The 18,046-nt window shown below is 41.9% G+C and overlaps 1 protein-coding gene across 5 annotated transcripts in view; it reads right to left on the bottom strand.

The window, feature by feature from the left end:
* The window catches only part of arid4a (AT-rich interactive domain 4A), a 144,354-nt gene that overhangs the window by 97,406 nt on the left and 28,902 nt on the right, over positions 1-18,046 (bottom strand). For all 5 annotated transcript variants that reach the window (XM_068039224.1, XM_068039228.1, XM_068039226.1 and 2 more), the window contains 3 exons: positions 13,920-14,030; positions 13,718-13,783; positions 9,292-9,382 (listed from right to left, as the gene is read on the bottom strand). In XM_068039224.1, coding sequence (XP_067895325.1) covers positions 9,292-9,382; positions 13,718-13,783; positions 13,920-14,030 — 268 coding nt within the window. The remainder of the gene's footprint in view (positions 1-9,291; positions 9,383-13,717; positions 13,784-13,919; positions 14,031-18,046) is intronic.

Below are 18,046 nucleotides of genomic sequence, written 5' to 3'. Positions count from 1 at the left end.
AAAATTCGCTAGTTTCTGGAAAGGTTCCATCAGACTGGAAAGTAAAAAATATAACCCCTCTACTCAAGAAGGGTGGGGGGGGGGTGGGGGGGTGTGGAGGGGAGGAGGCAGAAAACAGGTAACTATAGGCCAGTCAGCTTTACGTCTTTCGTGGGGAAGGTGTTAGAATCGATCATTAAGGAGGCTATAGCTGGGCACTTAGAAAAACTTAAGGTAATCGGGAATAGTCAGCATGGCTTTGTGAAAGAGAAATCATGTTTAACAAATTTATTTGAGTTCTTTGAAGGAGTAACATGTGCTGTGAATAGAGGGGAGCCCGTTGACACACTGTACTTGGATTTCCAGAAGGCATTTAGCAATGTGCCACATAAAAAATTATTGTGCAAAGTAGCAGCTCATGGTGTAGCGGGTAACACATTAGCATGGACAGAAGATTGGCTGGCAGAAAACAGAGTATGCATAAATGGGTCCTTAATTTCCAAGATTCCCTAGAATCGGGGAAGATTCCGTTAGATTGGAAAATAGCAAATGTAACTCCTTTATTCAAAAAGGGAGGGAGACAGAAAGCAGGAAACTACAGGCCAGTTAGCTTAACACCTGTCTTAGGGAAAATGTTGGAAGCTATTATCAAAGATGTTATAGCAGGGCATTCAGAAAAATTCAAGGTAATCAGGCAGAGTCAACATGGTTTTGTGAAAGGGAAATCATGTTTAACCAATTTATTGGAGTTCTTTGAAGGAGTTACATGTGCTGTGGAAAAAGGGGAATCGGTGGATATATTGTACTTAGATTTCCAGAAGGCATTTGATAAGGTGCCACATCAAAGATTATTGCAGAAAATAAAAGCTAATGGCGTAGGGAGGCAACATATTGGCATGGATAGAAGATTTGCTGGCTAACAGGAAACAGAGAGTAGGCATAAATTGGTCATTTTCTGGTCGGCAAGATGTAACGAGTGGTGTGCCACAGGGATCTGTGCTGGGGCCTCAACTGTTTACAATTTATATAAATGACTTAGATGAAGGGACTGAAGGTATGGTTGCTAAATTTGCTGCTGACACAAAGATAAGTAGGAGAGTAACTTGTGAAGAGGACATAAGGCAGCCACAAAGGGATACAGATAGGTTAAGAGAGTGGGCAAAGACCGGGCAAATGGAGTTAATGTGAGAAAGTTTGAAACTGTCCACTTTGGCAGGAAGAATAAAAAAGAAGCATATTATCTAAATGGTGAGCTCTGAAATGCGGAGGGGTCTGGGTGTTCTAGTCCATGAATCACAAAAGGTTAGTATGCAGGTACAGCACGGAATTAGGAAAGCTAATAGAATGTTATTGTTTATCGCGAGGGGAATTGAATTCAAAAGTAGGGAGGTTGTGCTTCAGCTGTACAGGGCATTGGTGAGACCACATCTGGAGTACTGTGCACAGTACTGGTCTCCTTATTTAAGGAAGGATGTAAATGAGTTGGAGGCTGTCCAGAGAAGGTTTACTAGACTAATACCTGGAATGGGTGGGCTGTCTTACGCAGAAAGATTGGACAGGCTAATTTATCCGCTGGAATTTAGAAAAGTAAGACATGACTTGATTGAAACAAACAAGAACCTAAGGGGTCTTGACAGGGTCAATGTGGAGAGGATGTTTCCCCTTGTGGGACAATCTAGAACTAGGGGTCACTGTTTAAAAATAAGGGGTTGCCCATTTAAGACAGAGATGAGGAGAAATTATTTTCTCTCAGAGGGTCATGAGTCTTTGGAATTCTCTTCCTCAAAAGACAGCAGAAGCAGAGCCTTTGAATATTTTCAAGGTAGAGGTAGATAGATTCTTGATAAGCAAGGGGGTGGAAGGTTATCGGGGGTGGGTGGAAATGTGAAGTAATCAGTTCAGCGATGAACTTATGAAGGCCCAAGTGGCCTACTCCTGCTAATAAGTCGTATGTTCTGATTGGCAGGATGTGACGAGTGGAGTCTTGCAGGGGTCTGTGCTGGGGCCTCAACTTTTTACAATTTATATCAACGACGTAGATGAGGGGAGCAATGGCGTGGTAGCTAAATTTGCAGATGACACAAAGACAGATGGGAAAGTATGTAGTGAAGAGGACATAAGCAGGTTGCAGACCGATATAGATAGGTTAAGTGAGTGGGCAAAAATATGGCAGATGGAGTATAATGTGGGAAAATGTGAAGTTCTTCACTTTGGCAGGAAGAATGAAAAAAAGAGTATTACTTAAACGGAGAACGACTGCAGAATTCCGAGGTGCAGAGGGATCTAGGTATTCTACTGCATGTGTCACAAGCTGGTATGCAGTTACAGCAAGTAGTAAATAAGGCTAATAGACTGCTATCCTTTATTACGAGAGGGATTGAAAATAAAAGTAAAGATGTTATGCTTCAGTTATACAGGTCATTGATGAGACCACATCTCAAATACTGTGTGCAGTTTTGGTCTCCTTATTTAAGGAAGGATGTAAATGCGTTGGAGGCGGTTCAGAGGAGGTTTACTAGATTGATACCTGGAATGAGCGGGCTGTCTTATGAGGAAAGGTTGGACAGACTGGGCTTGTTTTTACTGGAGTTGAGAAGAGTGAGGGGAGACTTGATTGAAGTACATAAGATCCTGAACGGTCTTGGTAAGGTGGATGCGGAAAGGATGTTTCCTCTTGTGGGGAAGTCTAGAACCAGGAGGCAGGGTTTTAAAATCTGGGGTCGCCTTTTTAGGACAGAAATGAGGAGACATTTTTTTCTCTCAGAGGGTTGTGCGACTTTGGAACACTCTGCTTCAGAAGGTGGCAGAGGCAGGGTCATTGAATATTTTTAAGGCAGAGGTAGTTAGATTCTTGTTAGGCAAGGGAATCAAAGGTTATCAGGGGTAGATGGGGGTGTGGAATTCTAGACACAAACAGATCAGCCATGATCTTATTAAATGGCAGAGCAAGCTTGATGGGCCAAATGGCCACCTTCGGCTCCTAATTTGTATGTTCATAATTCATTTAAACCAGCATCATTGGAACAGGAATAGGCCATTTTGCCCCTCAAGCCTGTTCTGCCATTCAATGAGATCCGGGTGGATTTGCCAAAACTAGAGTAACTATACAAGTTCAAATCTCGCAAGGAAGAGGAGTGGCAAAGCACAGGTGATGAAGTGGTTTAGAAGCTAGCTTTATTCCTCTGGAACATAGGTTCCAAAACAGCTCACAATGGATTCAAAATCTTCCATTTCCGCTGGCAGTAAACGACTGATATGCAATGAGTTTGGGAAGTCTCAATCCCATTCCACATATAACTGTCCCTTGCTCGGTACTAATTGGTAAACATTCAAAAAGCAAACAGTGCCTCTTGCGGGAAATGGAAGAAGATTATAGTATCAACATCCTTTTGGAAAAGCACAAAATTCACACACACAAAGCTTTTAAAAGTCATGCACATATGTAGTTACTATAAAAAGTCATTTTTATGGCCATCTAAGTGGCTGCAGACCTTTCCCAATGTTACAGCAACATCCATACTGGTTGAGTAATATCAAGAGGGCATTTTCTGCACCACCAAGCACCCACCACCCGCACCCACCACCCACACCACCCACCCCCCCCCCCCACCCCCCACCCCCACCACCACCCCTTTTGCAGATTCTACTGGCATTTATAATCTAATTTCCTTGCCAAGACACTTTGCCTCTTCAGGCAGGAAGCAAAACCCCCTCTTGAAAAGTTTTTGTGCCACTAGAGGAACATACATGACAGTAGTTAACATACGAGGAAAAGCTGTAAGATAACCAAATTTTAAAATTGTAAAAGGAAATCTATAGTAAATGTTCCACTGTACCACAGCGCAAGTGATATATCAAAATTCTTTCAATGCTTTTTGTAAAAATTGCCCCTTAGCAAGTTACTGAAAGAACATAGATCAAAATAGCTCCATAAATCTGGAGCGGCACAGTGGCGCAGTGGTTAGCACTGCAGCCTCACAGCTCCAGGGACCCGGGTTCGATTCTGGGCACTGCCTGTGTGGAGTTTGCAAGTTCTCCCTGTGTCTGCGTGGGTTTTCTCCGGGTGCTCCGGTTTCCTCCCACAAGCCAAAAGACTTGCAGGTTGGTAGGTAAATTGGCCATTATAAATTGTCACTAGTATAGGTAGGTGGTAGGGAAATATAGGGACAGATGGGGATGTTTGGTAGGATTAGTATAAATGGGTGGTTGCTGGTCGGCACAGACTCGGTGGGCCGAAGGGCCTGTTTCAGTGCTGTATCTCTAATCTAATCTAATCTAAAAAAATCTGTGAGGGAATGGACTGGTTATTCACAGTACTTATATGCAACAACAAAAATCAAAAAACGTTAGTACGGTAAGTGCAACATTCAGTACAACATGTTATTTGGGAGCTAACCAATGTTATAACAAAAATGGTATCATTACAGTTTCATTATTACCATCCAGTAGCACCAATGAGGATAATGCTTAGGAAATCAGAGGGAACACTGAAGAGAAGTCACTGTACTGTTTGGAACGCCAACACGATCAAAACTAAAAAAAGTTGACCAACAGAACCAGAAAATAAAAAGCAAAATAAATTTAAACTGATCGGTTTAGAGTGGAGATTCAATTGCATACATTCTAAGACAGGACCAATAATGTGCATCTCTTCTAGAAGTAATGGTAGGCAGAGCAAGGCCAGGAAACTGAAACTGGTAGTTTGTCACTAATAATATACATTCATTCAGTTATTCATTAATTCAGTGAAAACTGTAAAAGGTTTCTGGCTTCCACTATCATTTGCTCAGTTGGATATACTCTCGTTTCTGGGTCAGAAGGTCTGTAGGGGGTTCAAGCAACTCATCAATATTTAAGGTAATAATTTAGGGTAACAATCCCGTGCCATACTGAGAGTGTACAATGCGACCAGAAGTTGTGCCCTTCAAAGGGAATGTTAAACTGAGGTCCTCTCTGCCATTCAGGACACTAAAGTCCAAATCAACAATGGTAGAATGATATTTTGAAGGATGAGATCAAATGAGCCAAAGGCTCTTCCTCATCTAAATTTATTTAATTACAAGTTTGTTTATCACCTATCCTGAGGATATACTGTAGTATAGTTCCATGATCAGACTTGATCCTATTAGTACCCCACACCCACATATGCGTACACTTTACAGCAGCAGTTAATGCATAGTAATTAGGAGCACAAAATACTGCTGGCCGTTTCTATTTTCAAACCCAAGTCATCTGTAGTGGTGCAATTGCAGGATTGTCTAACATACGGCCCACCAAAGGTTTCCATCCTGCCCATGGGTGTAAACTGTACCCGGGGCTGTTCCTCATTCTCCTCAGGGGTTCATGACTGGACATACAAACAAACATACGAATTAGGAGCAGAAGTAGGACATTCGGTCCCTCCAGCCTGTTCCACCATTCAATAAGATCATGCTGCTCTGTTTGTGTCTCAAACTCCACACTTCCATCTACCCTATTACCTTTGATTCCCTTGCCTAACAAGAATCTATCTAACCTGCCTTAAAATTATTCAATGACCCCGCCTCTACCACCTTCTAAAGCAGAGTTCCAAAGTTGTACAACCCTCTGAGAGAAAAAAATGTCTCCTCATCTCTGTCCTAAAAGGGTGACCCCTAATTTTAAAACCGTACCCTCTAGTTCTGGACTCACCCACAAAAGGAAACATCCTTTCCACATCCACCTTGTCAAGACTGTTCAGGATCTTAGATACCTCAATCAAGTCTCCCCTCACTCTTCTAAACTCCAGTGAAAACAAGCCCAGCCTGTCCAACCTTTCCTCATAAGTCAACCCCCTCATTCCAGGTATCAATCTAGCAAACCTCCTCTGAACCGCCTCCAACGCATTTACATCCTTCCTTAAATAAGGAGATCAAAACTGCACACAATATTCGAGATGTGGTCTCACCAATGCCCTGAATAATTGAAGCATAACATCCTTACTTTTATTTTCAATTCCTCTCGTAATAAAGGATAGCATTCCATTAGCCTTCTTTATTACTTGCTGTACCTGTATACTAATGTTTTATGACACATGCACTAGAACATTTAGATCCCTCTGCACCTCGGAGTTCTGCAGTCATTCTCCATTTAAGTAATACTCTGCTTTTTTATTTTTCCTGCCAAAATAAAGAACTTCACATTTTCCCACATTATGCTTGATCTGCCAGATTTTTGCCCACTCAAACTATATCGGTCTGCAAACTGCTTACGTCCTCTTCACAACATACTTTCCTACCTATCTTTGTGTCATCTGCAAATTTAGCTACCATGCCATTGCACCCCTCATCTAAGTCACTGATAGAAATTGTAAAAAGTTGAGGCCCCAGCAAACTCTGCATTGTCAGACTGGTTTTTAAACAAGATCAGAAGTGAGTTTCACAGCTGACAGATCCTGACACCGGGAACACGTTTCTGAACGTCGGACAGATTCGGAGTTTTTCTGCGTCCTTTTAAAAAAACTCCAAATCTGTCCGAAGTTCAGAAACTGCTGTTCCTGATGTCAGGATCTGTCAGCTGTGAAACCTACTTGAGATTTTTTTTTTTAAAACTGATCAACCATCTGCTGTACACCTGCTCTCTGCAACTGTAAGAGAGAGAGAGATAGAGAGAGGGAGATAGAGATAAAGATAGAGAGAGAGGAGAGGGAGAGATTACTCCTGACAGAATGACATCTATCCAGAATACTCCGCATCACTACAAGTGTATGGGCAAAAACTGACTACTTGTGCAAGTAAAAAAATGCCAGCTATCTCACTAAATCTGTGTCCAACACAGTGACCAGAAAGTTAGTTTATAAATTAGTCTTCTCATTTAAAAGCTTTTTCAGAAATATGTAATTTGTTGTTCTGATTAATCGGAAGATAAATTTTAATTCCTTTATCTTTAAGAAATTCTCTCAACAGCTCCCCATGTAAGACAAAAATTGTAATGTCGCCCATGTGAAAAGGTTGGACAACCCTGTGCTATCACCATGCCATGAGATTACTTACAAACCAATTTTACAAAGACTTGTACTGAATGCATTTGGTGGCAGTGTATTAACAAAGATGGTTACGAAAAGGTTTCGGATACGCCACAGTGCTCTATTGGTGAGAGGAAGGTGCTTAGGAAAAGGATTGTAATTCTCCAGAATAGAAGAAAAATAATTTCTTTAAAATTATACCACATCTCTAACACTGACAAGTAACTTTAGATTGAAAGACACTGAAATTAGGAATTAAAAAATAAATGACGGTTAGCAATTAATTGGAACTAAAGCCAAATACTGCAGATGCTGGAAATCTGAAATCTAAAACAGAAAATGCTGGAAAAACTCAGCAAGACTGGTAGCATCTGTGGAGAAAGTGTTAACATTTCACGTCGATGATCTCTTATCAGAACCTCATCCTTCCAGAATATCCATTCTACTATATGCCAATTTCAGTTAGATCTCTTAAATTAAGAAACCTTTGTTTGTAACAATGTTTTTTTCCCCCCCACTGGATGCTTGAAGCCATTCTAAAGCTTACTTTGGTTACAATACCTGTCATTCAGAACAACATTGAACAATAATGAAACCATTATCAGTCAGTCTTTTTTGTTAAATTTAAATCTTAGTACCTCCCCATATTATGATGCCCAGTAAAGGCATGTCCTATTTATAACTTTAAACATGGACCGTATTCAGCATAGAATCTTCTAGAACTGAATTTTCCTTTCCTTTTTTAAAATGAACCACAATGGACATTCAAAGGGCTGTATAAGATGGCTGCCCAGGGCCAGGTGACTTTTACAATTGAATGACTGTGGGTGGAATGCCTCCCTTGAATGGACATACCAAGACAAAACCATTTGTGGAATTCACACCTACTATTTGTGGTCTTACCCAAAACTCAGTATCTATGGTCTCCAAGCTTGAAATTTAATAAGGAGAACTGTAAGAAACCAGTTAAATCTTAAGTAGAGGTGAATGGCCACCATCCATCCCCCATTGTGTAGCAATGGCTTCGAACTTCAAATCATTCTGGGTGGTCAACAGAAGTATTGATCGGGTGGTCACATGACTGAAACTAAACACAGATAAAAGATCTTATTACTCCAAGCACCAGAGAGAAACTGGTCAGTCAGCCAGTCAGCAAACAGCAGCCGCAGAGAAAGCAAACAAGGGAGTACGATTGTGCCCGAAAAGAACTGGAGGCTGTTGCATCTTAAGCCTGCTCCTTTTCAAGTCCACCAGTACAGAAAACCAACCTCCTCGCAATGAGACTACAAGCAACTGACTTTATGATCCGCTGAGATTCCACCTCTTCTAGAGAATCCTGCAATGACTTTGATATACGACTCCAGCTATAGATTCCACCTAATTACACTTTAGGAGTGAAAATGCCTTCTTCACCAGGCCTGCAACGCATCCTTTTTCCCCAGCACGAGCCAAAATCACATGACTTTCGAACTAATCCTTGGTTTGTAACTGGTAAAAGTGCACTATCCTCTTTAACAGCTTTCTTTCTTGAGTGTGTGTGTGTGTGAGTGGTGAGTGAATGACATAATGTTAGACTTGAAGGATGAACGAGTGAATAAAAATAATCCTTTATTTAATCCCATGAAAAGCATGCTGCTGGTCATTCAAATTCACCACACACTCAGGGGTTAAGAAACACACTGATTACGGACGGTAAAAGGAAGGAAACAGGGGTTTCAGTTCTCTCTCAATTCTGGCTGTAACAGAATCTTAATGGACTTAAACATACCAAACTATGGGAACCCAACAGGAAGAACTGGACCTGTTTTTGGCTAGTGCAGATATTACCTCATACAGAAGGAAGGTACCTAATCAGAACCAGTGTGGTCTCCTAGACTTGATTAGATTGCCGAAGGTGGGGACGCAAGGACGACCAGCCAGAGAAATGTTCCAGATTTCCAGTCCCCCTAAATGGTGTGGGTTTTAATCTGGTTTTCACCTCTCCCAGAATATTGCATGACTTTTGGATGGGGTGGGCAACGTATACATTGTGATGTACAAGGCATAGCAAGTGTGTGGGAAAGCACATCTAGATCTGCAGAGAGAATCTTAATACAGTCTTAGAACATAAACTATGCATTTTAAATGAACAGCATTATCAATCTAGTTTCAAAAACACACTAAAGAAAGGTTTTCACAAAACATAAAATACTACAAAGCTGAAACAATTCAACAAATATATAAACCAACATTCAATTGGTACTCCAATATCAAAGCACAAACAACAATTAGGAATATGTAAGAATGATGGTTAAAGTTAACGCAGAAGTAATACTAAAAAGTTCACTTACCTACAGTATACCAACTGGCATCTGTCAGCTTACTGATGGCAGCCTCCTGGTAAGAGCCATCAGACCCTTTCACCTCCACTAATGCTCCAAGCTGCAGCACAATACAAAGCATTTTGAAAAAAAACAAACATCCCATGTTAACCTTACAATGCAACCATCACATGTATATAGTGTAATCCATGTACAATAAAATATGCATAATCTGTCAAGAACAAGTCCAGGCAAGGAACTATAGAAATAAGTCAGATATTACCACCTTCAAGATTTTATATCTTAAGGTTGAATCAGTAATGGACGTCCTATGTCAATCACCACGCAAGCAGATGTTTGTGAACTTGCACAAGAAAGAAATAACTGGATTTAAAAAATTCAGTGTTGCAGGAAGCGTGGTATTCCCTTGCAAGACTACTTGTAATATTTTAAAGTAAGGATCATGCACAACATTGATGCTGAATGAAAATGCCTAGGAACTGCTCATTGATCCCAAATATGCACACTTCGTCTTTTCCACAAAAGTAAAGACAGATTAAGCATTTCCCTATACAGAGGGAGCACGTTTGTTTTAAAAGGAAGGAACCATTCCACCAATTAATTATGTCAGCTCTTAGCCAAAACTGACCCCAATAATTTTAAGACCTAAATTTTACATTTCTAATTGTGGCGGCATTTTGAGGCAGCTGCGAACAGGAATGTGGCTTTGGAGAGTATCGTCCTGGCTGTGCTGTACTGAATTGGCCAACCTAGACTTCAAACCTTCCAATCTTTCAGTCTCAGCCCCACTCTGCACTGGCTGGCAGCAGTGGGTTAACAGCGCTCAAGAAGCTAGACACCATCCAGGACAAAAGAGCCCACTTGATTGGCACCAAATCCATCATCTTAAACAACCATTCCTTCCACCGTGGCTGTAGTGTGTACCATCTACAAGATGCTCAGCAACAACTCGCCAAAGCCTTTTTGACAGCACCTCCCAAACCTGCAAACTTCACCATCTAGAAGGGCAGCAAGCACAGGAGAACATCACCACCTCCAAGTCACACACCATCCTGACTTGGAAATATATATCGCCATTCCTTCATCATTGCTGGGTCAAAATCCACGAATTCTTACCTATCAGCACTTTGGGAGTACTTTCACCAAACAAACTGCAGTGGCTAAAGAAGGTGGCTCACCACCACCTTTTCAAGGGCAATTAGGGATGGCCAATAAACGCTAGCCTTGCCAGCAATGCCCACATCCCATGAATGAACAAAACAAATACACAGTTGGAATGCCTTAGTAACGTTGAACTTCGGAGAGAGCAAAAAAAGGAAGCTTTCCTAACTTTCTTCCTTTAGTTGGCCTGTTTTTACCCCTCTCCCTTTGGCTTTATTAACAGCTGGGGAGGTAACAACCATCTACTGGGTAGGGTGAAATCTGGTCTTCTCTTGCCCTGCTTTATTGTAACTTCATAACACCTATCTGACAAAATAATGCAAAATTGCAGTTACAATAAAAGTGGAATCTTGTAATTCTTTAAGAGCGTTGCTCATGAAGGAGCAGAAGCCTCCGTTTTAGTGAATCCACTATGGTAGCAGTGATCGTGTTAATGATCGGAAAGTGTGAAAGCCAAACATGAAGCCTTTTTCACACCAGAGCAGGACACTAGGTTGACATTCTTCCATCTACGAAAGATAATGGGCACGCAGCAAACAATCCATTTACATGGGGTGCCTTCTCTTGGTGCACCTTGCTGATGGCTGTGAAGTCCAATCCTTGAGAGGCAGGTTCTGTCACAAGTGCTGCACGTGAAGCTGCCAAATGATGCTGTGAGTTGTTGTTTTTGACGTTGACGCCTGTTGCCAAGCGCTGTAGCAACTGGTCATCATGGTAGTGCGTACCAGTTCACAGGATGTGTTGCCATTTCCCTCTTTCGCCAGCTAATGACACCCAAGTGCAATAGTCGACATACAAGACCTTCATAATATAAAAGCAAAATACTGCGGATGCTGGGTCACTGACCCGAAACGTTAACTCTGCTTCTCTTTTCACAGATGCTGCCAGACCTGCTGAGTGGTTCCAGCATTTCTTGTTTTTATACAAGATCTTCATGTTGCACTTGCAAGCATCCTTGAAGCAGAACTTTGGGCGCCCCACTGGTCGTCTGGCCTTGGCTACCTCACCATACAGAAGGGTCTTGGGTATGCGACCATCTTCCATCCTGTGGACGTGTCCGATCCACCGAAGGCATCTTTGTTTCATTAGTGCCAACACACTTGGGAGCGCTGCCTTTGAGAGGACTGCCACATTTGTGATTTTGTCCTGCCAGAATATAGCCATAATGTGCCACAGACAGTGAAGGTGAAAATTATTGAGTTTCTTTGCCTGGTAGCTGCAAGTCACCCATGTTTCACAGCCATACAGCAAGGTGCTGAGAACACAGGCCTTATAAACCATCAGCTTGGTGCTTGGTGTTATCCCATGTGCATTTCACAAGTCGGCCAAAGGTGGTAGCTGCTTTCCCCATGTGTGTATCGAGTTCTGCATCAAGGGACAGATTGCCTGACACCGTGGACCCAAGGTAACCGCTTCCAGTGAACTAGCAAATTGGCATAATCGTATCAATGGGAGATCGGTCTACATAGTCTGACACTATGCCAGATCACTGAATTTACTAAGCTTCCCCTCCAATTGTTCACTTTAAGTAACATGGTGGTGGGATGCTCATTATGGAGATCTATAGATGTATCAAAATGGGGAAAACGTGATGAGTGCACTTCTGAGCAAATGAAAGTAAAGTCACTGCCGTGGTGGGTGTTGTGCTGCCGCAAAGGACAAATGTATCAACACCATATTAATCCATGTCATGTAACCACAAGAAGCAATTCCTCCATTAAGAAAAGCTAATGATTGACATGAGCCATTTTCTGCACATATCAATGAGTAACTAATCAGGTGACACAAGCACAGAACTCAGCTGATGTGCAATTATACTCCAACTACATTTTCTTTCTAACCATTGCACTGATGCTCAAGAACAAAAATAAAACACACAAAAGCAGAATCAAACTGGTTTCATTATTGAGATTTAATAAAGATTGGTTTCACCATGCTGTTTTAGTCAATTTTATGTGAATCACAAATGAGCACAACTTACAGGTTTGTTGCATTTATGCACACCTATATGATACACATTACAATATAGGGATCTCTCTACAGTACTGTATGTTCCTGCCCTAAATTACAAATCCTAAAATGATTTAACTACATTCATAACTAACTACTTTTAAGTTTTAGTTGAGACACCAGTTTCCCTATCCCAACACACACACAAAAACAAAATATAAAATTTAGTAGGTAGACTAGTGTCCAAGTCCAATATGCTACCACTCCAATCTGTTTCCTCAGCATTGGTCAAGAACCCCTTTTTAAATGGGCAACTAGTTATTCTGTGAATACATACTACTTGCATTATGTGAGAAAAATAGTCTGTGTTAAGCACAGTATTAAACAACTGGTACATCTTTACCACCTTAAATGTAACAAAATACATGGGGAAATGGAGAATAAGTGGAGATTAGTGAAGACAAAGTTGATAGAAGAGCAGGACTTAATACAAAATAACAGTACTGGCAGTTTTGGATGAGTTGGGGTTTATGTAGGGTAACTCTTGGGAGAATGGCATAGAACGCATTTGGAAAGGTTTGCCTTAGGCTTTCAGCTGTGGCTGCATTTGCTGACAACGCAACCACTGGGGTCACAGTACTGGCGCATGCTCAAATGCAGCCTTATCCACTGAAACGTCTCAGGCAGCTGCCAGAAATAAAATTGGCGTTGCTCAATTTATTTTTAAAAAAACAAATTAAACCCAAATCCCCTCATTTGCTGCGATCACCGCCTCCATCCCACCCCAACAGTGCCCTACTCCCTCCTGCCCTCATGCTTCTCTTCGCCCCTCCCCGCCTCGCCACTGCCATCCCTCAACCACTTGATGCCGTCCTCGCCACTTCCCTCATCCCCCTCTCTCGCTCCAGGTCTCACCGCTTCCCCACCTTGGCCACTCGCTTCTGCGTCCCCCTGTTACCCCTCGGCCGCTTGGCCAATTTACCTATCATCCTGCAAGTCTTTGGCATGTGGGAGGAAACCAGAGCACCCGGAGGAAACCCACGCAGACACAGGGAGAACTTGCAAACTCCACACAGGCAGTACCCAGAATTGAACCCGGGTCACTGGAGCTGTGAGGCTGCGGTGCTAACCACTGCACCACTGTGCCGCGTTGTCAGGAGTCACTGTGTTCAGCAGCGGGGGGAGTGAGATCAAGGATAGAGGCAGTTAATATTACAAAAGTGCAAAGAGGAGGTCTTGATGATGGGTACATTGCTGCACAAATGTAAGCTTTAACTGTTACTGGAGCAATTCAAGCATAACATCAGTGAAAAGTCATACATACCCTTAATGGGCCTTTTACTTGGTCATCCTGGACAACTTGTGTAGAACTGTCATGCTTAAAGATCACCTAGGCAATATGACAGATACCAAAAGTAGACTTAAGCATACTGGAAATTACCTTTCAGCAAGGCATTATAGTAGAAATACAAGCCAAAAGTAACTGAATAAACAAATGTGCTTCTGATGAACAGCGAGCAATATACCTTGACCTTTACCAGTCGCTTCACGGTCTTAATCTTTGCCTCGCAGAAGGCACCACGGTACTTGGCACTAACATCGGTCCCCACTGTGAGATAGGCAGGCTCATCAGCTGCCTGTAAGTCAAACAAAAAGGTATTTATAGGGGAAAACAATCAACTGCAAATGATAAATTAAGCCAAAGCAGTTCCAGTCATGTCTGCGCCGGCTGAAAAAACTAGCCACCCAATCTAATCCCATCTTCCAGCACCTGGTCCGTAGCCCTGCAAGTTACAGCACTCAGGTGCAAGTCCAGGTACCTTTTAATTGAGTAGAGGGTTTCTGCCTCCACCACCGTTCCTGGCAGTGAATTCCAGACACCCACCACCCTCTGGATAAAAGCTTTTCGTCATGTTCCCTCTAATTCTTCTACCAATCACCTTAAATCTGTGCCCCTGGTAATTGACTTCTCCACTAAGGGAAACAGGCCCCTCATATTTTTGTACACCTCAATTAAGTCACCCTCAGCCTCCTCTGTTCTAAGGAAAACAACCCGAGCCTATCCAATCTTTCCTCATAACTGCAATTTTCAAGCCCTTGCAACATTCTTGTAAATCTCCTCTGTACTCTCTCCAGAGCAATTATATCCTTCCAGTAATATGACCAGGACTGTACGCGATACCCCAGCTGTGCCCTAACCAGCAGTTATACAGTTCCAGCATTACATCCCTGCTTTGTATTTTACACCTCGGCCAATAAAGGAAAGCATTCCATATGCCTTCTTCACCACTTTATCCATCTGTCCTGCCACCTTCAGACATACACTCCAAGGTCTCTCACTACCTCTACCGCTCTCAATATCCTCCCATTTCTTGTGTATGCCCTTGCTTTGTTTGTCGTCCCCAAATGCATTACCTCACATTTCTCCAGATTGAATTCCAGTTGCCACTTTTCCACCCACTCAACCAAACCATTGACATCATTCTGGACTCCACAGTTACCCTCTTTACAATCAACTACACGGCCAATTTTTGTGTGATCTGCAAATTTCCCAATCATGCCTCCCACATTTAAGTCCAAACCATTAATATATACCATAAACAGCAATCGACCCAACACTGAGCCCTGTGGAACACCACTGGAAACCACCTTCCACTCGTAAAAACATCCATTAACCATTACCCCTTTGTTTCCTGTCACTGAGCAAACTTAGATCCAACTCACCACATTCCCCTATAGCCCATGGGTTTTTACTTTTTTGACCACTCTGGCATGTGGGATCTTGTCAAATGCCTTACTAAAATCCACGGAGACTACCCTCATCAATCCTCCTTGTTGCTTCCTCAAAAAAAAAATCAATAGGTTAGTAAGATATGACCTTCCCTTAACAAATCCATGCTGACTATCCCTGATTAATCTGTGCCTTTCGAAGTAACAGTTTATCCTATCTCTCAGAATTCATTCTAATAATTTGCCCACCACTGAAGTCAGACTGACCAACCTATAATTATTTAGTGTATCGCTCACACCCTTTTTAAACAATGGTACAACGTTCGCAGACCTCCAATGCTCAGGTACCTCGTCTGTAGCGAGTGAGGATTTGAAGATGATCAGAGCATCCGCTATTTCCTCCCTGGCTTCTTTTAATAGCCTGGGATACAATGCATCCTGCCCTGGTGATTTATCCACTTTCAAGGATGTCAGATCCTCTAGTACCTCCTCTCTCATCATGCTTACCTTATCTAATATTCCACACTCCTCTTTTGCTACAATGTCTGCATCATCCCTCTCCTTTGTGAAGACAGAGACAAAAAACTCATTAAGAACCCTGCTCACATCTTCTGCATCCACGTGTAAGTTCCCTTGTACATCTCTGATAGCCCCTACCCTTTCCTCAGTTATCCTCTTGCTCTTAATATACTGATAAAACATCTTTGGGTTTTCCTTGATTTTACCTGCCAATAATTTATCATTTCCTCTCTTTGCTTTTCTAATTTCCTTTTTTACTTCACCCCTGCACTTTCTATACTCCTCTAGGCTTTCTAAAGTATTAACTTTTTTGTGATCATCATAAGCTTTCTTTTTCTGCTTTAACTTAACCTCACTCCATGAGCCTCAATTTTGTTAACCAGTCTTTTATGTGGTACCTTGTCAAACACTTTCTTAAAATCGATGTAAACAACATCCACTGCATTCCCTTCATCAACCTTCTTTGTTTGTTTATCAAAAATTTCAATTAGATTAGTCAAGCATGATCTGCCTTTTACAAGTCTGTGCTGGCTATCCTTAACTAACTCGAACCTCTCCAAGTACCTGGTCATTTCTTCCCCAATTATTGTTTTTAAAACCTTACCCACCACTGATGTTAAACTAACTGGCCTGTAGCTGCTAGGACTGTCCTTACATCCTTTCTTGAATAAGGGTATCACATTTGTCACTCTCCAATACTCTGGCACCTCCCCTATATCCAGGAAAGTTGGGAGATTATGGCAAGCCCTTCCGCTATTTCCATCCCCACTTCCTTTAGCAAACTGGGATGCAAGCCATCCGGACCAGGTGACTTAACAACCCTAAGCATAACCAGTCTTTTTAGTACCTCCCCCTCTCAATTTTTACCCGATTCATCACCTCTACCCTCTCCGCTTCTACCGATATTTTGTCAGATTCCACTTCCTTAGTGAACACTGACACATAATCCTCATTAAGTATATTAGTCTTGCCCTCTGCCTCTAAGCACGTATCACCCTCTTTGTCCCTAATAGGCCCCATTACATCTCTTACTACCTGCTTACTATTTACATGCCGGTAGAAGATTTTTGGGTTCCCTTTTATGATGATTGGCATTCTATTCTCATATTCTCCATTTGGCATTCTTATTTTCCTCTTCACCTTCCATCTCAACATACTGTATATGGCCTGGTTCTCACTTGAGGAATTCACCTGACGTCATCACTGAACATTCCCACTTCTGACATTATGATGTAGGGAAGTCATTGTTGAAGTAGCTGAAGATGTTTGGGCCTAGGACACTACCCTGAGGAACTCCTGGGTTTTCCATGATTTTAGCTACCAATATTTTTTCATATCCTCTTTGCTTTTCTAATTTCCTTTTTTACTTCACCCCTGCACTTTCTATACTCCTCTAGGCTTTCTAAAGTTTTAAGCTTTTTGTGACTGTCATAAGCTTTCTTTTTTTGTTTTATCTTACCCTATATGCTTTGAGATAACCAGGGGACTCTAGATTTGGTAGTACCACCCTTTATCTTTGTGGGGACATGTCTACACTGTACCCATAGAATCTCGCTTTTGAATGCCTCCCACTGGTTTGCCATTGATTTTCCTTCTAGTCGCTGTATCCAGTCCACTTTCACCAGAGCACCTCTCAGTTTCATAAAATTTGCCTTGCCCGAATTTAGAACTTGTACTCCTGTTCTATCCTTGTCCTTTTCCATAATAATGCTAAATCTAACTGTTTTACAGTCACTATCTCCAAAATGGTCACCCACTGCAACTTCATCCACTTGCCCAGCTTCATTTCCTAAGACTAAATCTAGAATTGCACCCCATCTCGTTGGGCTTGTTACATGCTGGCTAAAAATGTTCTCTTGAATGCAGTTCAAGAATTTTGTGCCCTCTGTGCCCTTCACACTGTGGGATCCCAGTTGATACTACGGAGTTGAATTCCCCAGCTATTATTGCCCTATTGCTTTTGTACTCAGAAATTTGCCGACGTGTGTTATTCTATCTCCTTCTCATTATTTGGGGGTTTATAGTACACTTGTAGTTATGTGGCCCAAATATGGAATTCTAGTATACTGGTTTCCACATACATCCATGGGTAAATGTATTGATTAATGTGAAACTCAGTCATAGAAAGATCCTAGGTCTGTCAAGGTAATTGAAGCAACAGAGGGGAGAGGGATGCCTAATAATTGCTTTCAGTGCTTCCAGACTTGAATCAGGAAGTGGAAGCAGAAGAAAGAAAATGCATAGTTCCTGCGATGATTGCTGAAAAGTAAAAATGTGTTTTAGTTTAGAGGGGGTGGGGGGGGGGGGGGGGGGAAATATTCCTAACTGCTATTTACACTAGTTGAAAACAGAATTTGTGATGCCCTCTGACAGAAACATAACTTGCTGCTGATAGTGCAGTTCT

The sequence above is a fragment of the Heterodontus francisci genome, chromosome 9, assembly GCF_036365525.1.
Source record: "Heterodontus francisci isolate sHetFra1 chromosome 9, sHetFra1.hap1, whole genome shotgun sequence".
Taxonomy (NCBI): domain Eukaryota; kingdom Metazoa; phylum Chordata; class Chondrichthyes; order Heterodontiformes; family Heterodontidae; genus Heterodontus; species Heterodontus francisci.
The sequence above is the reverse complement of the archived record's forward strand: the minus strand, read 5'-3'. Positions and strand labels throughout refer to the sequence as shown.